Source organism: Thunnus maccoyii, chromosome 20, assembly GCF_910596095.1.
Source record: "Thunnus maccoyii chromosome 20, fThuMac1.1, whole genome shotgun sequence".
NCBI classification, from domain to species: domain Eukaryota; kingdom Metazoa; phylum Chordata; class Actinopteri; order Scombriformes; family Scombridae; genus Thunnus; species Thunnus maccoyii.
Genome location: NC_056552.1, coordinates 12106540 through 12127249, shown reverse-complemented (window position 1 = coordinate 12127249; position 20710 = coordinate 12106540). Strand labels below are relative to the sequence as shown.

Sequence of the window (20710 nt, the reverse complement as noted above, 5' to 3'; positions counted from 1 at the left end):
TGCTTGCAGTCAAACAGACAAACTGATTTAAAGTAGCTTCATCACTGCAAGTAAATACTGACAGCAAACACACCTGCGCATTTAAGTTTTTGCATTCATGAATTTTAATAACTTACAATCCACTGTGAGCACATCCACTTACCTGCTTTCCCTTTGATCAGACTTGTACTCTATAGCTATCAGCAGTAGCTTTAGCTTCACGTAGCAGAGTCTGTAGAAGAGTACAACAATATAATTAGACATCATGCACACTTAAGGACTGCAGTTTTCTGAAACTAATCTTAACTGGGAGTGCCAGTTTTCTACTTTGAGGTATAAATTAGTATATTTTTGAAGCTGATCACCCATTTTTCCTGTGGAGTGCATACTTTTGGAATTACCTTAGCCTCTTTGAGTCTTCAACTAACAAATCCAGTAATTGAAATAGTAATTATTGTACGGAGACCAAAGAGTGGCAATGGTTGCTCTTTTTTAAAACCTGTTATCTCAAGATCATGTGATTTTGGGTTGTTGTTTTCTCATAATAACACAATAATTTGCAAGGTTTGAGAAAAGTCTTTTGTTTTCTCAACGCAAGTTAAAAAGCAATAATAATAATAAGAATTTTCGTAACATAGCAAGAGATTTGATCTGCAATTAACCAGATAATTAATGTATGATCTTGAGATAAATATATAAAACATTTATTGCAACCACAGCTGCCTTCAGCTTCCAGTAAAAATTCTCTCATATGTTCAACCTTTGCGTTCTGACTCTTCATTTTAAAATCAGAAAACTTACTAAAAAGACCAATACTAAATGCCACAAAGTGTGTATTAATGTACATCTTGGAAACACAAAACCTTGAGTATGTTTTTGAGTACTTACTCGCAAATTACAGGGAAAGACAAGCCCACAAAGGCACTCGACAGGTATTCAGTGTACATCTCATTGGCCACTCCTTCTAGGTAATACTTCTGCCATGTGTCCTCCTCAATCTGCAAACAAGGTTTATGCGCAAAGGACAGACAAGCTCTTACTATTACAAAAAAACAAAAACACAAAAACAAGGTTATACAAGTTTAATTTATTTTTTACAAGTTTATTTCCACCCACTCACCAGATTAGGCCTCATCTGGGATAATCATTATTACCTATTCAGACAATGTTTACTCTTGAACTTAATACAGTGAGCATCGATGGATGAATAGTTGTGGCTACCTTGATGAAGGACCTCATGGAGAAAAGGTTGGCCAGCATGGTGGAGAGACCCTGAGCCAGGCAGCTCTGGGCGATGAAGCCGAGTTTCAGCTCTGCAAGGCAAATGGCGTCATCTCCCTCCTTCCAGTTCCAGCTTGGGATGTTCAAAAGGTGAGCCTAAGGGGATAAAAACAAAACATAAAGTTATATGGTTGCTTCACAGAACTATAAACTGCAGTAAAACACTTCTAAGATGTTAAAAACCAAGTCATACAAAATATCAAACAATAACATCTTTCAAAACTAAAATTATATCAGTGTAAACTAACCCAAGCATAAATATTAAGTTCAAAATGTTAAAATACAACAATAGCAAATCTAATTGATGACTCAAGTAAAAGTAAGATTATACAAACCTTATTGTGGTACTGCAACATTTGAGTGATTATTCTGATCTTTGGATGGTAGTTCTTGATGGATATTACTCTAATGCAGGACAAAAAGGACAAAACAAAATCAGACCACTTGCAAAACTTGCAAAAGGTTTATCTGTCATTGTCCTCCTTACACCTCTAGAATAACATTCACATACTGTGTATTAAAAACAGAATTTACAGGTAGGCAGCAGGCAGTTTATATTTTATGCCCAGAGATTTAAAACTAGAGATTGTTTTTTTTTTTTGTATCTCTCTGTAAAAGAAAACTGCAGGTTTTTAACAGATTCCCTCTGAGTGCTTCAAACTTTTCCAAAAGGGAAAGTGAGCACCCGGAGTTTGTTTAGAGTCTGTCTGAGAGCCAGTTCTGACAGGCTCCCTTACACTCACAATTTGAGTCCAGGAAGAAGTGGAAACTGATATCAGACACTGACATTCACTTTTTGAGGTACGAGCATTTGGTAGCATTTCATATACAGTATGTCAGTCTATTGTATCTGGATTTCCAAAATACAGTACCTGTCCGTTGTTGCATGAGTTTACCAGTTGGTGTTGTATTGACAGTTTTCATCCTAAATGATTTAGTATTTTCAAAGATTCCATTTTACTCACACAAGGGGGGCCAGTGGAGTTTGTGGTACAAGGAAAAACCAACGCAGTGCTAACTGAAGAGACGAATATGTCTTTGCATGATAACAATTGTTTGTGTATAAACAGATTATTATGTGTTAAATAATTTATAGAGCATATTGATTAGAATCAAGTACCTACTTATTTCTGTAGCACATTTAAACTTCTAATTTTATAATCAAAATATAACATTTTTTCTTTTTTCTTAATTTCTGACTTCTTAGAACTTGGAAGAGTATTTAAACCCTTAATGCAATTCTCCATTTAGATTTTAAGCTGTATTTATACAGTATTATTATCAACGACATGAAAATCCCTGAAACCCATTAGCAACTGTTTGAAAACTGAAATAGCCTTGAAGCTCTCACCAATTTCAGTATTTTTCTCAGAAGCTAAAACTCAATCATACATAATTGGTCACAGGATGAAAAAAACTAACAAACAAACAAACGATCAAATAACCAAACAGTAATTCTTGGAGAGGCTGCAGTGGTTTACCTCATGATGTTGGATGCATCCTCAGCATCAGGGTCAGCACAGTATTTGTTGGCTAAGATCAAACAGGCGTCGGCTGATTCAATCTGAAAACAACATTACACACAGAAAACAGACAAAATTATACAATCGACAACAAGCAGTAACCGTATAATTTAGACTCTATGGACATCAAAACAGTTTCCCTCTTAGCCACAGGGGAAGAAACATTATCAGTCAGTTACCTTGACTCTGGCCAGATCATGTGGGTTTAGGACAGACCCTTGGTAAAACTCCACCTGGGTGAAGTGGCGCTTGAACAAGGCTTCCAGCTCAAGATTAGGGGAAATACTGAGAAAAGAAGAGCAATTCTTAAATCTGAGGAGAAACACTATTTCTAATCTCCTGAAGAGATGATTGTTATTTCTTGAGCAATGAAATTTGCTGTTTTTTCAGCAACACAAGTGAAAGAAAATGTACTTACTTATGGAGAAAAACAATTTCTACATTGACATCATCCCTGTCCTTGTGTAGGAAGTCTTTTAGAAAGTTGGACACACTCTCAAGTGTTATATGACCACAGACCACGATGTGCCTAGAAAACGAGGTGCAGAACAATCATGAAACTAAAACATAGTTGGAATAAAAGTCAACAACAAAACACACACACACAAAAATCGTTGTTTCATCTTCATTTTTATCCTAGAATCAGAAGGTAAACATGAGATGAAATGGATGTAATGGACATGAAAAGTAATCGGTAATGTTGTATTCAGGTGATTGATTTGGAATCTGTGTGGAAATGATAAAGACTATGTCACAGGAGGGATGTTTTATGTTCCTGTTGTGACGAGTGAGGATTGAACGAGTCTGTCAGAAAGCACTGCGGATTTCAGTATCAGATTATAAAGGATCAGAGTTTACTTAGATGGAGATTATGAAATCAGCACACAGTGACAGATTCCCCACACACTGTATCAAAGATCCTTTATGTAAGGAACCTAGTTTAGAGGTATTCCTATCTTTATAATATATTTATTTAAAAATTATTAAGACAATAATTTCAACTGTTTACCAGGTAAAGGTTTGTTTAGACGTGCTGCTGTTCCAAGAAAAAACACAGCTGGAAATCTACTGTAGTGTGTCTTCATGGCTTTAATGTGCAATGAATTAATCAAAAGATATTTTGCACTGTTCCAGTAATTTATAAAACAATTTAAAGGATGTTAAATCTATTCAGTGGTGGAAAGTAACTAAGTACATTTACTCAAGTACTGTACTTGAGTACAATTTTGAGGTACTTGGACTTTACATGAGTATTTTCCTTTGATGCTACTTTATACTTCCACTCCACTACATTTCAGAGGTAAATATTGTACTTTCTACTCCACTACATTTATCTGACAGCTTTAGTTACTTTTCAGATGAATATTTGACACGGATAGTATGGATAGTATAATAATCTTTTAAAATACAACACATTGTTAAAGATGAAACCAGTGGTTTCTGACCTTTTTGGCTTTTTAAGTCTTACAAAAAGCAGTGTGTAGTCGGGGTCACATTTCAGATGTCTATGAGTTGTTGACAGCTCCACCAAATAGTGATTTTTCCCTCTAAACTTCTCACATGGTTTCAATTCAGTAAATGTTCAAATGATCCAATATTTCACCACAAATCAAAGATTAGAGAAGAAGTACAGAAACTGAAAACAGATTTGTGTATCAGAAGTTTGTTTTTTCTTCTTTCCTCTCCCATTAATCATCTCACGACCCATCAGATTTATCTGGTGACCCTGTGGAGGGGCCAAACCCCTAGGTTAGGAACCACTGGACTAAACTAGCTAACTGTATATAAAGTAGTTGAAACTAGCTCCATATCCAGCAACAACAGTAACATGGTGCTTACACACTGATGCTTCAGTATCAATAACCTAATGATGTCATATATAATAATAATACAATATTTTAACTACATCAAGCTGATAACACTTAAGTACTTTTACTTAAGTAGGATTTTTCATGCTTAATGGTAATGGAGTGATGGATAATGGAGTATTTTTATATTGCTGTATTGGTACTTAAAGGTGCAGTGTGTATAATTTAGAGGCCTCTAGTGGTGAGGTTGCAGATTGCAACAAACTGAATATCCCCCCCCTCCCATTTCCAAGCCTGTAGGAGAACCTACAGTGGCTGCAAAAAACATGAAAGGCTCTCACTAGAGCCAGTATTTGGTTTGTCCGTTCTGGGCTACTGTAGAAACATGGCGGTGCAACATAGTGGACTCTGTGGAAGAGGACTCACTCCTTATGTAGATATAAAGGACTCATTCTAAGGTAATGAAAACACAACGATTCTTAGTTTCAGGTAATTATATACTAATTAAAACATTAATGAAAACATGAATATTATATTCCATTTCTGCCAAGTCTGTTCTGCTAAATGCTACTAAATTCTACATACTGCACCTTTAAGGATCTGAGTACTTCTTCCACCACTGAATCTATTACAATAATGACTGTAATGACACCATGTACTGTAAGGATATCAAAAAGAGCAGAGGGAAATAGAAAAATAATGTCCCTAATTATACTATACAGCCGTGAAAACATCTTAAGTAGACACTAAAATGAATATGTATTATATTTAAATGTAGGAGGCCGAAGCTAAAAGCATGTACAGATTAAAATTACATCCACAGATTTTCTTAATTCCTCAGAACTGTAGGCTGCTGCTAAAATGTACCTACTATGCTAGATGTTATTGGTGCCAGTGTGTCCACTATGTTTGTGTGAGTAATTGCATGAAAACAACCCAATACAAACACTAATGAGCTGGTCCTTTGCTTCAGCTCCCTATGACCATCACAAGGAAGAAAAAGTCTGATATACTGCATGAATCATATTAATACATGATTTCACTTATAATAAAAAATAGACAAAATCATAATAAATACAAGTCACACAAAACAAGATACACAAGAACTGGAATGTATTTTATTATATAGTTATTAAGCTCTAATAATTAATTTTCTACAAAACTAACCTACAAAAGAAGCAAAGACTCGGTTAAAGAAACCAAGTCTTTGTTTCTCCAAAACAAAGTGAACGACCATCATTACCAAAAGTACCAAAAGCCATTCTAAAAGAAGCCATATTTTCTTTTGAGGGCTGAGGCATCCAGCAGTATCTCACTATCTTTAGAAACAGCTGCAGAGCTTGGGACACAAAGGTGTATATGTTAAAGGGATAGTTCGACAGTTTGGGAAATATGCATATTTGCTTTCTTGCAAAGGGTTAGATGAGCTGATCGATATGTCTGTGCATTAGATATGAAGCTGGAGCCACGAGGCAATTAGCTTAGCTTAGGTTAGCAAACAGGGTGCAACAGCTAGCCTGGCTCTGTCCAAAGCAGAAAAATACACCGACCAGCACCTCAAAAGCTCACTATATAACATGTTATATCTTGTTTGTTTAATCTGTGCACAAAAAGAAATGCAACAACAACAAGTTGTGGTTTTATGTTTATCACCTCCGGGCTCTACAGTAGCTCTATACTTACTGTACAGATATGAGAGTGGTGTTAATCTTGTAATACTCTCAGCAAGAAAGCAAATAATCGCATTTCTCAAAATATCAAACTATTCCATTAAACTCAAGATTTTATTTATTCCTGAGGGTGTAGGTCAGACTGAAGATAAAGGCCAAGAATGCTTAGAAGCAAAGCATGGAAAATAGACAAGCATAGCAGGACAAAAATAGTTTTTCCAGTGCAGAAAAACAGAAAATTCCAAAAAAAAAAAAAAAAAAATCAGCATGAAGCAAGCAATGGCACACGGGACCAAAAGTATGGGTTTGGTATCTGATCTGATCAATACTGTTATGGTTGCTTATTTCTGTCTTCAAGGCAATGTCTCTGTCGACAAATCTTCATTAGTTTCTGTATTTCATTTAATATTTTATCAAGAATTAATCATTATTTTTGTTTGTTAGGGAAAAAACATGATTATCAATAATTAGTCGCTTTTTTCTGCTTTCTGTTAAATCAGTGGTATAGAAATCACATATAGATACGTAGTAAAAAGTATTAGTATTACTTATTTTTTCCATCAGTTTTTTGATTTATTGTATTACATGCAATTTGTCTGGTGTGCAAATTTGGATTTTGGATGGATGTGATGGGAGATGGATGAAAACAATCAAACAGTGTGAATGAATGCAAACACTTGATTTACAAACACAAAACAGGCACAAATGTACATTGACAATAAGCAGTCTAATTACAAGACACCACAGAACATGTAGGATTTTCTCTAAAATGTGCCAGTGAAGAATAAACTGTGATACGGTTATTAAAATCATTTATTTAACCAGGATATCCCAAAGAGTCCCAGATGCTTCTGTAGTGTGACAGGAGATATGTCACTTTTTTTATTTTGACTTATTTGATGCACAATACTGATCCAAAAAAGTATACAGTATAATAGAGGATGCTGTTATAATGACTGGAGTTATTTATCACTGTTTTACCACTAATTTCTGATTGGCTGGCAGCTGTTCAATAAAATCAAGGATGTAACCATAGCAATAATGACTGAGTTCTAAAGCAAGACTATGTAATGTTTAAAAAAAGAAATAACACATATTTCCTCTTGCAAATGAAACATTAATTCATAACAAATAAAACTCACCCTTGTTCAGTTCAATACACTCAGAGGTTTTGCCTCTACAGCCTTACTTGTTCCAGTATGACCAGTAGCTGGTGGCTAATGTTAGATAATGTTAGCAAACTTTAGATGGATACCTGACAGTTATTGAATCAGTTTTCTACTGGTGCTCCAGTTATATTATGTTTTAGCATTTACATTTATCATGTAATCAACACTTGTAGCCACAGCAACAGTTATTGGCTCACTTTAAGCTACATCATTACTTCAGCCAATGGCAAAACAACCTAACTTAATCATTGATTGAAATGGACCAAGACACACTTTAAAATGGATGAGGAGTCTGCACAGCCTACCATCCTTTTCTTTAATTAGTGGCCATGGTTTAATCTTTTCTAATCTTTTCCCCAACAGTAGCATGGATAATCACAGTTTATATCACAGGAAGAGATGTGAGAAAATCCTACATGTGCTATCTTTAAGCATGACAGTAATACATGTATATGACTACACTGCAAAAATATCCATTTTTCATGTCATTTTTGTCTATTTTTGAGCTCTCAAAGTCCTATTTTCCTAAAATGTGAAAAAACCTGTCTGGCAGTAAAAGTTACTTCAACATGCTTCCAATACGAATTGACTTCATTTTAAAAGAATGTCTTTTTTTAGAGATGCTGACAATAAGATTTAGAAATGTTCAAAACAAGTAGATTTTCATTGAAAACAGATCAAAATAATCCAACTGCACAAGCAGTTTCTTTCACTTGAAAGAAAAAGACTTTTATGTCACCGTAACAGACAAAAATCACTTGTTGAGATGGAGATTTTTTTTTGCAGGGTAAAAGCTGACGTTCATTCATGACAAGCAGAGATGACAGCTTGCACAAATAAAAGCAGCAGCTATACAATAAACTCTACACATTTATCATGGCCAAGTTCTTCAGTCACAGTGTGACTTTAGTGCTAATTGAGATCATTACATCTCAAATGACAGTTTCATGATGTCTAGTTAAGCAAAAGTCAGGGTATGTCACCTCTTTATGAGAGGGCCACTTGAGTCACACAAAACCACACCATTAAAAGTTTGCTGTTTTTTCCATTTGTTTGACTTACTTTCTGCCTCTGGTCGAGTTATAACTCCCTCCATATTTCTTCCGATTAAGGATGAGAGCAGCAATTTCTGGCACGTAGCGAGCAAACATGGCCTACATGCATGAAAAAGAAAAAGAAAAGGGCATGCAGAGAAGGTTCTACTGCGGCGGAGGCAGTAGAGCCTCCTTGAATACTTACTTTCTCCCATTAACAGCACTATAGGAACCACCATATTTCTTGCGGTTTCCTATTAACTCTATGATTTCAGGGACGTAGCTCGCAAACATGGCCTAAGGAGAAGATAGGAGACAGAAGAAGAGACTAAAAAAAGACAGGCAAAGAAGAGCAGGTCCTCTATTTTTGCTTTAAAGCAATCCGTGAAGTCTGGAAGCGGAATGCTATGTGCAGGAGTAGTATTAATGTTTAGTTGATAACGGGAAAAAGGAGAAAGAAAATAAAAAAAGCTGCAGTTCATTCAAATTAGTCATTAATGAATTAAGAAAACTGTGTTGAATGTAGCCTGAAATTATACCACAGTTACATTCAAAATATTGAGAAAAAGTATGAAAATGAAAGAAATAAAAGGAAATTATCGGGCCAATATTTGCAGATATTGAACGAAAAGAAAAATAAAGGAGAAAAATGACAGCCGATGAGCGGTATGTCAATCTGTGATAGAAAAATAGAAATTATAACAAATTAAGAAAAAAGCCTTATGTGCCATGTTTTGTCCAACAAACACACATGTCAGGATGATTTGAATAACGAAGCCAAATGGATGGCAGACAATTAGCTTAACTCTGAACCTCTGCACTGCTGCACAATGAAGAACTCAGTCTGAGGACTTGCATTAAAAATGCCACAATATATTTGTGTTACTATTTACTATTACTAACAGAATTGAGTCTGAAAGGGACACAGATGCCATTTTACTAATGATACATGAGAGGAAAATCTAAACCTCAAATGACTGCATCTTTTCCATTATAGTTAACGTGAGCATTTTTCACAGATTAAAATTCAAAATGTAAGTTTGCAAGTAAAATTTAAAATCGACATTAACAGGATACACATCTGGTAAAATAGTTTGCAGTTTTCAAACTGCTGCTTTCTAACTGCTCGTAAGTATTTGATTGTTAATGCACAAGAAGGTGTAAGTATCCTATTTTAGTTAAATAATACAACAGATTTGCAACACCCATGATGCAAATAAACTAAAAGGAATTTACAAAAAAGCAAAAGATGTAATTGCAAGAGTACTTTTGCAATTGATCTGCACCAATAAAACATGCTGTTTACAAAGCAAAAAGGGATCTTTAAGTGCCCCTTTGGCTCTAAAAGTAAATAAAGTTATTCATTTGAGTCTTTTTTTTTTCTTTCTGGGTATTTTTTTTAATGATGACAAATTTATTTTGATGACCAAGAAGAGATCATTGTGGCTTTCCAAAGACATAAAACTTAATGTCACTTACACCCATTTTATACACAACTCTCTTTTACTAAACAATCCACTCCTGCATAATATTTTACAATCTGAATAACAGTGTTCTCTAAATAACCTCTGGTTATTTTCTTCATCGGTTAACTAAAGTCTGTAGCAAATCCCATAAAGGATGTTTTGTGTTTGATTGATTGCTTTCATCCTCACATTATATTCTGTAAATTTGCCTTTAAATATTTGTGCAGAAAGTGAGATTATGTTGCTACATCCATCAAACTGGGCTATAATAAATCATCCCTAAATCATTGTGTTTGTTGGAATGGGAGAGGGGGAGCGGGAGAGTGGAGCCACCTGAAACCGCAGTACTAACACAGTTAATAACAGATGCAAATATTCTACTGTACATGTCATAAAATAATGAATATGTAACAAAACAAAATGTCAGCATTATACCTGAATAAATGCTGCAATATTGTACACAACTCATTACGATACATGACATGCAACATACTGTGGCGAAGTGATGAGCTACAAAAACAGCTCAGTGTAAACAACGGGTGATGGGGCGCCCATAGTTGGGAGCATCCCAGCATTTGTTAACACCTGGCGCAATGTAATGATTGGTTGCATGGAGGATTTAAGCAGGAATAAGTAATGAGAGGGATTTTTACCAAACCACCAAGGATGAAGAAGACCATAAACAGGCGGCCCAGGGTGGTTTTTGCATAAACGTCTCCATAGCCAACAGTGGACATAGTAACCATGAGTAAGTAGACACATTCCCAGTAAGAAAGTGCCTGGGAATTTTGGAAGTTTTCCCAAGGATCCCCTGAGTTTTCCACCTGGAACAGAGGTTGAGATTTATACAACCACCATAAAAACAAATAATGGATTTTATCCTCTTTGGCAGTGCAATAAAAATGATACACTAATAATGAGCGGGTATTCATTATACCAACATACTTCCTGTTCTACCTCAATGGCTCCCATTAACTTACCAAATGTATGAAGCCTGCTGCAGTTAGCCATGTGCTTATGAAGATTGAGCACAAGTTCACCAGCTTTATCGAGTTGCTATAAAAAATAAAAAAAAGAAAGCCAGACAACAAAGTATGAGGTATTTAGTTATTTAGCATTAGTCATTACATTGGCATAGATACAAACGGCGTACAAGATGTCAAAACAAGTTGATAGATTTGGAAGATACATGCTCTAAAATGCATTATACAGCTTGCATTTTGAGTTCAGTCATAAATTACGTGAGTGTGCTATTATGTAAGGGGGCTACTGTGAGAAACAGTTAAAAAGAGGGATTTAACAGAAACACAAAACATGCAACACAAAATGCAGATGTCCCTCAAAAATGTGACCAAGCAGAAGTCTTCTTCACTATGTAATTAGGATTTATAGGTGCAATGTTTTTTAAATAATACAGATGATGTCTTATTATGGGATGAAACTCTCAGTTCTTCACAGTCCCTGTATGACCTCTGTCCACTTCTATTTTGTGTGTTCTGTTTTTACCTTCATCTGAGTGCATGAGTGAGGAGATTATTCTAAAGCATTTTGTGGCACTATAAGCTCTTCCTGACATGACATCTGTGCAAAAAGCTTTAATTCTAACACACAGAAAGCTGTTTAGTTCAAGACTCCATCATAAAGTACAGAACGTCCAGTGCACAAAACAGCACGCTGCAGTGCCGAGAAATTATCTTTGCACGTAATATTAATTGTTACCAAATTGAAAGAGAGCGTGTGATAATACTGTGATAAATTTTGCATCAAGCAAAACATGGCAAAATACTAATTTTCCACATTCAAAGTAAAATCAGTGCCTTATTTAAGAACAAAATGAGTGCAATATCACTGTACGTGCACTATTTCACATTACAACAAAATTTACAGTCTGCTAAACTAACAAAAAGTGAGATGAAATATGAATACACTTACCTTGTCTTTAGTATATTCAAAAACTGTAAAATTTCTGAGAACTGTATCAACCTTAAGGCCCTTAAAAACCTCAAGCCTGTGAGACAAAAAAACCATAAAGAAATTACCAGAGATGATCAATAACAATTAAAACAACATCAATGACATTTGCTTGTGGTCTAAAAAGTAGTCATACCTTTCCATTTCTCATCCATGTTTATCAGCTTCATTGGACTTATTTTGATAAAAAATAAACTCCGACAGATCAAACAATACTGAGCACTTACTGTATTATAAAAGAAATATTTATAATGTGAGGAAAAAATGAAAACAAGCTCGGCATCCCAGATATCTCTTGATCAACTCATAACACTCTGTTTTAATCTCAGGAGCTTCACACAGCACCAGCATCTACCTGATAGATGTTTCTTTCTTGCTGAATAAAACCCTGAACGTGGAAGAGATGAAAACCTGGATTAGAGTAAAGACAGGTGGATGCTGTCACGCCACATTGAATGAGTAAACAGTTGTGACGTCAAATCCTAAATTTAAGGGTATTTATGGAAAGAAAAAAAAAAAAACTGGAGTCTGTTGCCAGGAGGTCAAGGACACTGTTGCAACAACAAAATCAGCAGTGACATCAGCCTGAGCTGCTTTGACATCCATCCATCCGTACACGATTGACTGTATCATACCATCATTAAAGCTATGTATATCGCAATCTCATTACTACCCGTTTACTGCTGTGTCTGTCAAAAAAGCTCAAATAAATCAACAGACATCACCATTACCTCATTATTTACCTGCCTGCTAAAAGGAACTTCCCACCTTTAGTTTAAAAGCCAAATGATTCATAACTAAGTTTGGAAAAAAAGTAGTATCCGCCGCAGTGTCGTTGCTGCATAAACAATTAAAAGCCATCTCAGCCAAGATTGAGCAATCAAGTGAAATCCATCTCTATGTGCATTAATCGTGCAGACAAATTTCCCTGCTGGAATGGATTTGTGCGAATGCCAAATGACACAAATCAAAGACGTTACGGGAAACCATTCAGCCAAAAAATATAAATAAATAATCTTTTATAAAATGACGTGAACCGCGGTGTGCCTTGCCAAAGCTCTTTTTATTTTTTTCATTTCAAGTCAGGGTTCGCCAGATGGGGATCATAATACAGAGCAAATCCTGAACCTGAACCTGCTCCAGCTGACACTGAGTCCAAAGAGTTCTAGACACGCCAGCCTTCAGCTTTAGCGGAGATTCCCCCTCGCTAGCACGTTCCTGCAGGTCTTACCCCAATAGGAGATTACATGGACGCATGAACCGAAGTTGTAACAGATGCTGTCCTGGTCCTCTTTTTCGCTGACCTGCCCGTGGCCCATCCTGACTCTGTAGCCCTTCTGGAAGAGCTCTCCGGTTGATTTCTTTCTCCTTCTCGTGTTTGAAATCGTCTGGGAGTGTGTGCCTCCATCGGGTCCCCGGTACACTAACATCTTAGTGGGAATCATGTCTGAAAATCAATATGGTTTCCAAGACAAAGTTTCCAAAGACAAGTCTGCTTCAAAACCACGTCTTCACTCTTCTGCATCCACCTTGTCAGATATCATGTAGAGAAAAATATGATCCTCCTCCAAAAAGAGAAAAAAAACAAAAGCAATCAAGTGCTTTCATGATATTGGCACCCAACAGGTTGGCGTCAAAAAGGTCTCTTTTTTTACTTCAGACTCTCTAGTATTCTCGTTGCGATTGGGCGTGTACAGTGAGCTTAAAGCAAACCCTTTTCCCATCAGGATATTAGAGTGTAAGCTCCTTTAGGATTCATCCAGGGAAAGGAAGAGGTCAGACGTCTGTCCATCAGCTGGCTTCACAATGTAAACCACATCTCATCCCTATAACCCTGTAACTGCTCTGGACAATCCAAATTTCATTCTCTAATCTTGGACAAGAACAGCGTTTATCTTTATTTTACATTTAAAACAGAAAACAAGTCATGTGAGTGGCCAGCAAAGCTGTGTATGGAAAAATGAGAAGCTTTGGCAGTCCTGTATTTTTTGATGGATTTAGTGATTCTGCAACAATCCCTAAATTAATCACAGCTGATGTAATAACAGCTATTGTAGCTGACTTTAAAACTAAAAGCACAGCTTGAAATATGACCAAGCAAAGAGAAAATACAGCACTGCTGCAGCAGCACTGCAGAGTCTGAAATGTGACTTAAAATTTGAAATATGAATCACTTCTATAGTCAGAAAAGTACTGTGTATGCTCTAAATCATTTCAGTACAAACAATGAAGGGTAAAAAAGTTCTCTAGAGTGGTGGTTCAAAAACCTTTCCAGCTTGTCACCATTTAAAATTAAATCTACTTGTGATCTGTCTATGAGCTTTGAAAAGATTTTTTTCTTCTTCTCAGATTGTTTCATTTGATTTTTTTCATCTTGTATTTTTTTAAGAACAAAAGCAAAGACTAGAGATAAGTCCAAAAAAATAAACATAATTTTGTGTAGCAGAGCCTAATGCTTTATTTTACGGGTCCAATAGTTGTAATTTCCTAGAGATGAAGTGAAGTGTTTCTGTAAATTCATAGGACAGTTGGTGGAAAGGACTATATGATTTTCTACTAATTCTAATTAATCCCATTAATTGCTGTAACTATAGAGACTTTGTGTTGTCACTGCAAAGCAGGTCAGCTAAATGTGCAAAAATGTAAAATTTGTCTACAGGCAAACATACAATTCAACATATATTGAGAATAAAACAATAACGAATGAATATTTACTTGGGTTAAAATTCAGGCTCCTTTCAAGAACATTTTGGAAATCAACTGCTTATGAACTCAACTAACTCTCAGCCAACTAAACTCAAATAACTTTGTGACCCATGTCTCTCTTTCCAGAAAAATTCCTGGGAAATTATCAGAAAATGACAGGCCCCTAAATCTAGCATTACTATATTTTCTTTTCTATCCCATTAATAATCTTGTTGATGTCTTTAAAAGTCCTGACACCAAAGTTGATAAAGAGTACTTTAGAGAATTTGTATTTGAGGACATTTAGTTTCAGTGGACGATTTGATACTAAAAGCCTCTCTCTCTCTGTTTTTATACTTAAGCTGGGAGAAAAAGCTGCAATGCGTATCTGCCACCAAGATATGAATATCTTATCTGGAAGAGTAATGTCCTGTTTACCTCTTAATATTTGGAACAGTTGCACTGGATTATTTTCACAGTGAGAGATAAATGTGCTGCTTATGTGGCTGCTCGTATTTCATACCTGCTGGTTCAGAGCCGGTAAGAATTTAAAACTTCTAAGTGCAGTAAAAACTTATCGTTACTAGCTGCTGCATGAACATCCAAACAAAACGTGTGTCATGCTCGCACCCACGAGCTTGTCATGCATCAATGAATGTGTGAGAATGAGCAAATAATAGTGCGTACTGTGTGTTTAATTGTGTCAAAATGTTCAGACAGGAGGACTGGCAGATTGGCAGTCTGGCTCAGCGCCTGGTGAAATGTGGAGTTTTGATCAGTGGAGGGAGTCCGACAGCTGTGATCAGACAGCACTGAGCTGGTTATGACCTCATAACCTGTTCAACCTCAGTTTAACTAATCAGTAAAGCAGTCACTAATCCTCCATGATTGCTCACAGACCACCTGCCCCCCTCAATGTTTAGTTTGAAATACAGCTATCTTTCATTTTAATCTGTAAATTTGAACACAAATAAAAGCCCATTTTACTAGACAACTGATATAATACAATACAAACATTTTCAAACCTGCATTCGGGCTCCTAACTATGTGCATGAAAACTAACATATACAGCATATATTAGCTGTTCTAAACACCTGTTTGTGTTTGACAGGAAGTGCTGCATTTTGGTTTGTGTGAAATAAATAGAAGAAATCCACAGTTAACACGAGCAGTGGGAGCTGTGCATGGCTTAACAGACAACCAAAAGATCAACATCTACACCTACACACACAGTATCAACAGAATCACAGCACTGCTCAAACTGTGTGACTCGGGAACTCTGGGAAATGCAGCCAAAAAAATCACCAGCAACATAACTCATGCCATGATTAAAAAAAAAAAATGTTTACCACTTCAAAACCATTGTTATAATATCAACAATGATGAGAGATTTGGTTGGTACATTTTCTGAGTTCTCCATTTTCCATCATACCAACATCCTCAGCAAAACCAAAGCCAGCATTTCACTGTGCAGCTGAATTGTTTAATTCAAAGTAATAAGCAAAGGCTTAAATAATAAAATAATGTAAAATAATGTACAATGTACAAGAAAACACAGATGTTAGACCCAAAAGCAAATCAAACATAAAATTTAAAATTATTCTCAATTAGTCATTTAAGCTTGAATATAAGCACTGTTTGCTACAACTACAGTGATGAAACGGCAAATAAACATGTACAAAACAACAACATTGCCCAAAACAATAACTAGTACGACAATATAATGATAATGTGAAAGAAGGTATCAACATAAATGCCAGCTATACTCTCGCATGTCCACTAGATGGCACCAGCAACCAGCAGTAGCTTGTTCTACTTTTATTGTTTTCACGCCAACAAGTAACAGCACATCAGCCCAGAGAAAATACACAGGCACATTATGCAACAATATCTATCAAGCTGTCATACTGACTATAAAGTCCAGGGTGTTCATTGCTAAGAGAGGTGCTGTTGTTGGCTAAAGGACAGGTTTGTTTCTCAGCTGACAGGAGAAGAAAAACCAGCTATGGAGACCCGTAATGCAGAAAAAAATGATTCCCCATAATCCTCTAATTCCTTACAGACCTCTCCGAGTGATGAGCTTCGCACATTTAGCAGATTGACTTCTATTCTAGCGCTCGAGCCCCCAACAAAGCCTATTACCTTTTTTTTATCCATTCGCGTACTTTTCAATCACAGCATGATTTCATTCGAGTGTTATTGCAGGTGTGCTGGGGAGCTCTGCGGGAGAGATGAAGGGCAAGTGAATGACACCTGCAGCGCAACACCCACTGCCCACAACACGCGGCCGAAGACATGGAATCGATAGAAAATTACATTTCCATTCAAACCAACTTTCAAAAATGCACTTTAAATGGCACACCAGCTGACAGCCATACAATATTTGATAGTGTTGTCATGCAAAAGAGACATGTAAAGCTCAGAAAGCTTTTTTGTCACCATGCTTTTCAGTTTCCATGCTGTGCCATTGGTTTTTAATTTGATACACTATGTTTACATTAACAATGAAGCTCATTTGAACTTCTCATGCATGTCATGCAATGTCCAAAACATAAAGCATATATCCATGACAAAATTATCAAAATTATATGGCTGACGTTGTAGGTGTGCCCATCTATTGCATCTACACAAAATACCAAGAAGTTCCCGTTTTGCAGCCAAAGTGATGCGCTGAGATTATCTGGTGCGTTCACTGGCTGCTGTCACACACAGTAAATCCACTGGGTGGCACCACAGGCTGCTAGGAAATAAAACCTTAAAAGATCCACTGTATAATGCTTGGTCAGTTCATCAGCCTCAGTGAGAGATGTGTGCATCCTTACCAAGCCAGCTCCTGTTCAGGTACACAGACACAAACACTGGAGGCACCGTGAAGAAGTCCACCACCGAGTTCACCTCCAACCAGAACCACAGCTTGTCATTGGCAGCGATAAACTGCAGAAAATAAAGGAGAATTCAGGAGCCTTCAGTTAAACAGTTGACTTGCAAAGATGTAAAACTACAAATTTAAGATGTTTTGTTATCTAAAAATGAAAGAAACATTGGTTTTACTTACGCGGAGGCCAAAGTACAGCAGGAAGAACACATTGAATGCCATGTCAATCTGCAATGTGAAGTCTTTGTAGAAGTTCTGACAGGACTCGATAGGACTGTTAGAGACAGAAACAAAGCATGTTAATGTCCAAGGACAAATGCTGACAGCAAAGTGAGAAAATCAATGCATTGATAAATTACAACCACATTTCTTTTTAAAAAAGCATAAAAGATGCATTCTTCTTTTCCTGAAAATGCATTTTTGAGATTTCTGAAACAAGAGGAACATAAGTGTTCAAAAAGGTGCAATAGTTGATATTTTCCAATGTTTTTTTTCTGTTGAGGAAGGACATGCATTTATTGTCATACAAGCAATAACTTGTTGATATACCTGATTAACCCTTAAATAACTGCAGAACAATCTGAAGAATACATTGTATTCCAGGTGCAATATTACATAATGAAAATGGTGCTGTTTACCTTTTAGGCCTGCATTTCTGATCTTACAGATGTTTCAGGTAAACATTAAGTCAAACATAATGGAAATGCAGAGCCGAAGCAGTAGTTTAAGGGTTAAATGCATGCAGGGTTCATATCGTCTTTTATGAAATCAGGCAGCCATAGCAAATGTAGTGAAGTCTCACCCTCAAAAAGCTTGTATCTGGCACTAAGAATTCAAATAAAGAGAAATAATTAACCAAGTAAATGTGAATGTAATACGTTAGTATGATGCTGTAATAATAATCATGACCTAGAAGTGTGAAAAAGAAGACCCCATCAAAATATTATTCACACCTAAAATGAAACACAAGTTTACTGTACATTCAAAACTTAACAAAGCGGTGGATAATTAATTAGTGCACAGCTGTGCTGTGGAATATATGTTCTATTAATATATCATTTTAATGAATAGATCAATCAAATGAATAAAAATAGAATAGAAGATATTTATGATGGAACAGTGACTGCTTAATTATGTTAACAATAAAAGTGCACAGTAGAGATTAATTGATTTGTCAATCAACAATTTTGATGTTTAATTAATCCTTTAAGTAATTTTTCAGTCAACTATGCCAAACATTCACAGCTTCTCAATGTGATGATCTGCTGATATTCTCTGTTTTATATGATTCTAAGTTGACATCTTTGAACTTTGAACTTTTGGTTGAACAAAACAAGAAATTTGAAGACGTCACCTTGGGCTCTGGGAACTTGGTTTTAAAACTATTTTAAAATTTGAATTGCACAAAACAATTAATAGATTAAACATAAAAAAAATCACCTATAGATTAACTGATAAGGACAATAATTATTAGTTGCAACCCTAAAGCAGTGGTTTCCAACCTGGGGTCAGGAGCCCTCCAGGGGGGTTACATTGTACTTAAGGGTTGTCAGATAATTAACAGGATATGAAAGCAGAAGACAATGTATATCTCTGTGACACAAAATCCTATGAAAAAAACATCATTTTGAAATATATTTTGACTGTAATCTTTGCTTTTTCTTGTGAACTACTGGATAATTTTACCTCCTCAGTCCTCTAAAAGTATTCAAATAAATGAATCTGAGAAGGAAAAACGACTCTCTGGCTAAGTCTTCACAACTCATGGATATATGCAACTTTTGACAAAGCTTCATTTACTTGATTTTAAGGGGTCAAGAATTAAAAGGTTGGGAATCACCTACTTAATGCACAGGTTATAATGAATGATGCATTCCTTATGCGCAGTCTTGCTTCTCTGCAGCATGTTAGTGCCAAGCACGTCCCTCTCATACATTTAGTTTGTTTTTCATGCCTCTTTGTTAGTCCACTACCTGCATCATGCAGGGTCCCTACACTCACAAGCTTCACTAATGCACACCACATCACTCAACAGCTACAATCTCAGCCTGTGCTGTTTAATACCACTCGGATTAAAGCAAATTGCTTTTGTTATGTAAAAAAAAAAATCGAATAAACTCTGTTTAATAAAATACTGCCCTCATAGAGTTCATGAGGTGACATGAAAATACCTCTGGGATTATTTTGAACCAAACTGATGCACAGCAGCGACACTCGGTTGATCATCCGGTTGATAATACTGATCAAGAGGTTGGTATATGATGTGGAACACTCACATTCATATCTAACCCTCAGTCTAATCAAGGTTGTATTTATAAATATCCTTCCTATGCAGCCAGAGGAGGGCCTATCGGCTATCGACTTTAGGAAAAGATAAAGCACAAATAACAGATAAATGATTCCTCTTGACCTCAAACTATGCTAAGGGCTTTATGACAACAAGAAATTAAAGATCTTGATTCAGTTGTTGTCTTTTTCTTGTTACAAAACTACTTATATCCTGTTTATGGAAAAAAAAAAGCTGCAGAATTTTCAAGTGGTTACAAAGGATAACCTGTTGTCTTGCTTCAGAAAACAAGCTACTTTACAAGCCAAATTGACAAGTTTTGGAAAATTTAGCAAGCTGCACACACTTTTTTGGGGGGAACTACAATGAAGCAATTAACTTTTTGACTTTTGTAAGATATCTGACACTGTAAGGGGAAATGGTTGATGTTTTGATTGTATTTACTGTATTCCAATTTATATTGGACTACTCTGTTGTATCTTATCAACTCTTTGGTTAGTTTGTATGTTTGTTTCCTTCTCCTATATTCAACCATAGGTGTAAATTTAACAATTAATTTGTTAGATCCAACTGTCTGGGCTTGTGTTTTAGTAATTTTGTTCTTCTCAAAAATAGTAATAGAGATAAAAACATAAGAAATGATAAAAGAAATTCTCTCCAGTCATCTTTCTGGCACCTCTAAGAATAGTCCCAACATGTTGGATAGTTCTGCCCTCATTAACTGTAATGACACGTCAGCCCAGCAAAGTCCCTGTCATGGCCGGTTGACAGACCATATAGTGGAGGCAGACCTGCGGCGCTGAATAATTGAGTTCCAGTAGGCCTGGTTTGGAAAAGGACTAAGCCTGTTATGGATCACGAACTCTCCCTGCCCGAAGTAGCTCTGGTCTCTCTCTTCCTCATTCAATTCAAGCTCAAACAGATAGGATAGCTCACATGTGGAAGGCCTTAATGTTTTCTGA

The 20710-nt window shown here is 36.2% G+C and overlaps 1 protein-coding gene across 7 annotated transcripts in view; it reads right to left on the bottom strand.

Annotated features, from left to right (window-relative positions):
- LOC121886477 (calcium-activated potassium channel subunit alpha-1-like) overlaps positions 1–20710 on the bottom strand; it is a 97974-nt gene that overhangs the window by 36728 nt on the left and 40536 nt on the right. For 5 of the 7 annotated variants that reach the window (XM_042396478.1, XM_042396472.1, XM_042396474.1 and 2 more), the window contains exons 4-16: positions 17642–17735; positions 17409–17520; positions 11863–11938; positions 10911–10986; positions 10584–10754; positions 8670–8761; positions 3202–3312; positions 2963–3068; positions 2742–2824; positions 1596–1665; positions 1201–1356; positions 868–977; positions 143–211 (exon numbers count right to left, since the gene is read on the bottom strand). In XM_042396478.1, the coding sequence (XP_042252412.1) occupies positions 143–211; positions 868–977; positions 1201–1356; positions 1596–1665; positions 2742–2824; positions 2963–3068; positions 3202–3312; positions 8670–8761; positions 10584–10754; positions 10911–10986; positions 11863–11938; positions 17409–17520; positions 17642–17735 (1326 nt within the window). Of the gene's footprint in view, positions 1–142; positions 212–867; positions 978–1200; positions 1357–1595; positions 1666–2741; positions 2825–2962; positions 3069–3201; positions 3313–8492; positions 8585–8669; positions 8762–10583; positions 10755–10910; positions 10987–11862; positions 11939–17408; positions 17521–17641; positions 17736–20710 lie in introns of all 7 variants that reach the window. The other 2 variants (XM_042396473.1, XM_042396477.1) reach the window with 1 other exon arrangement.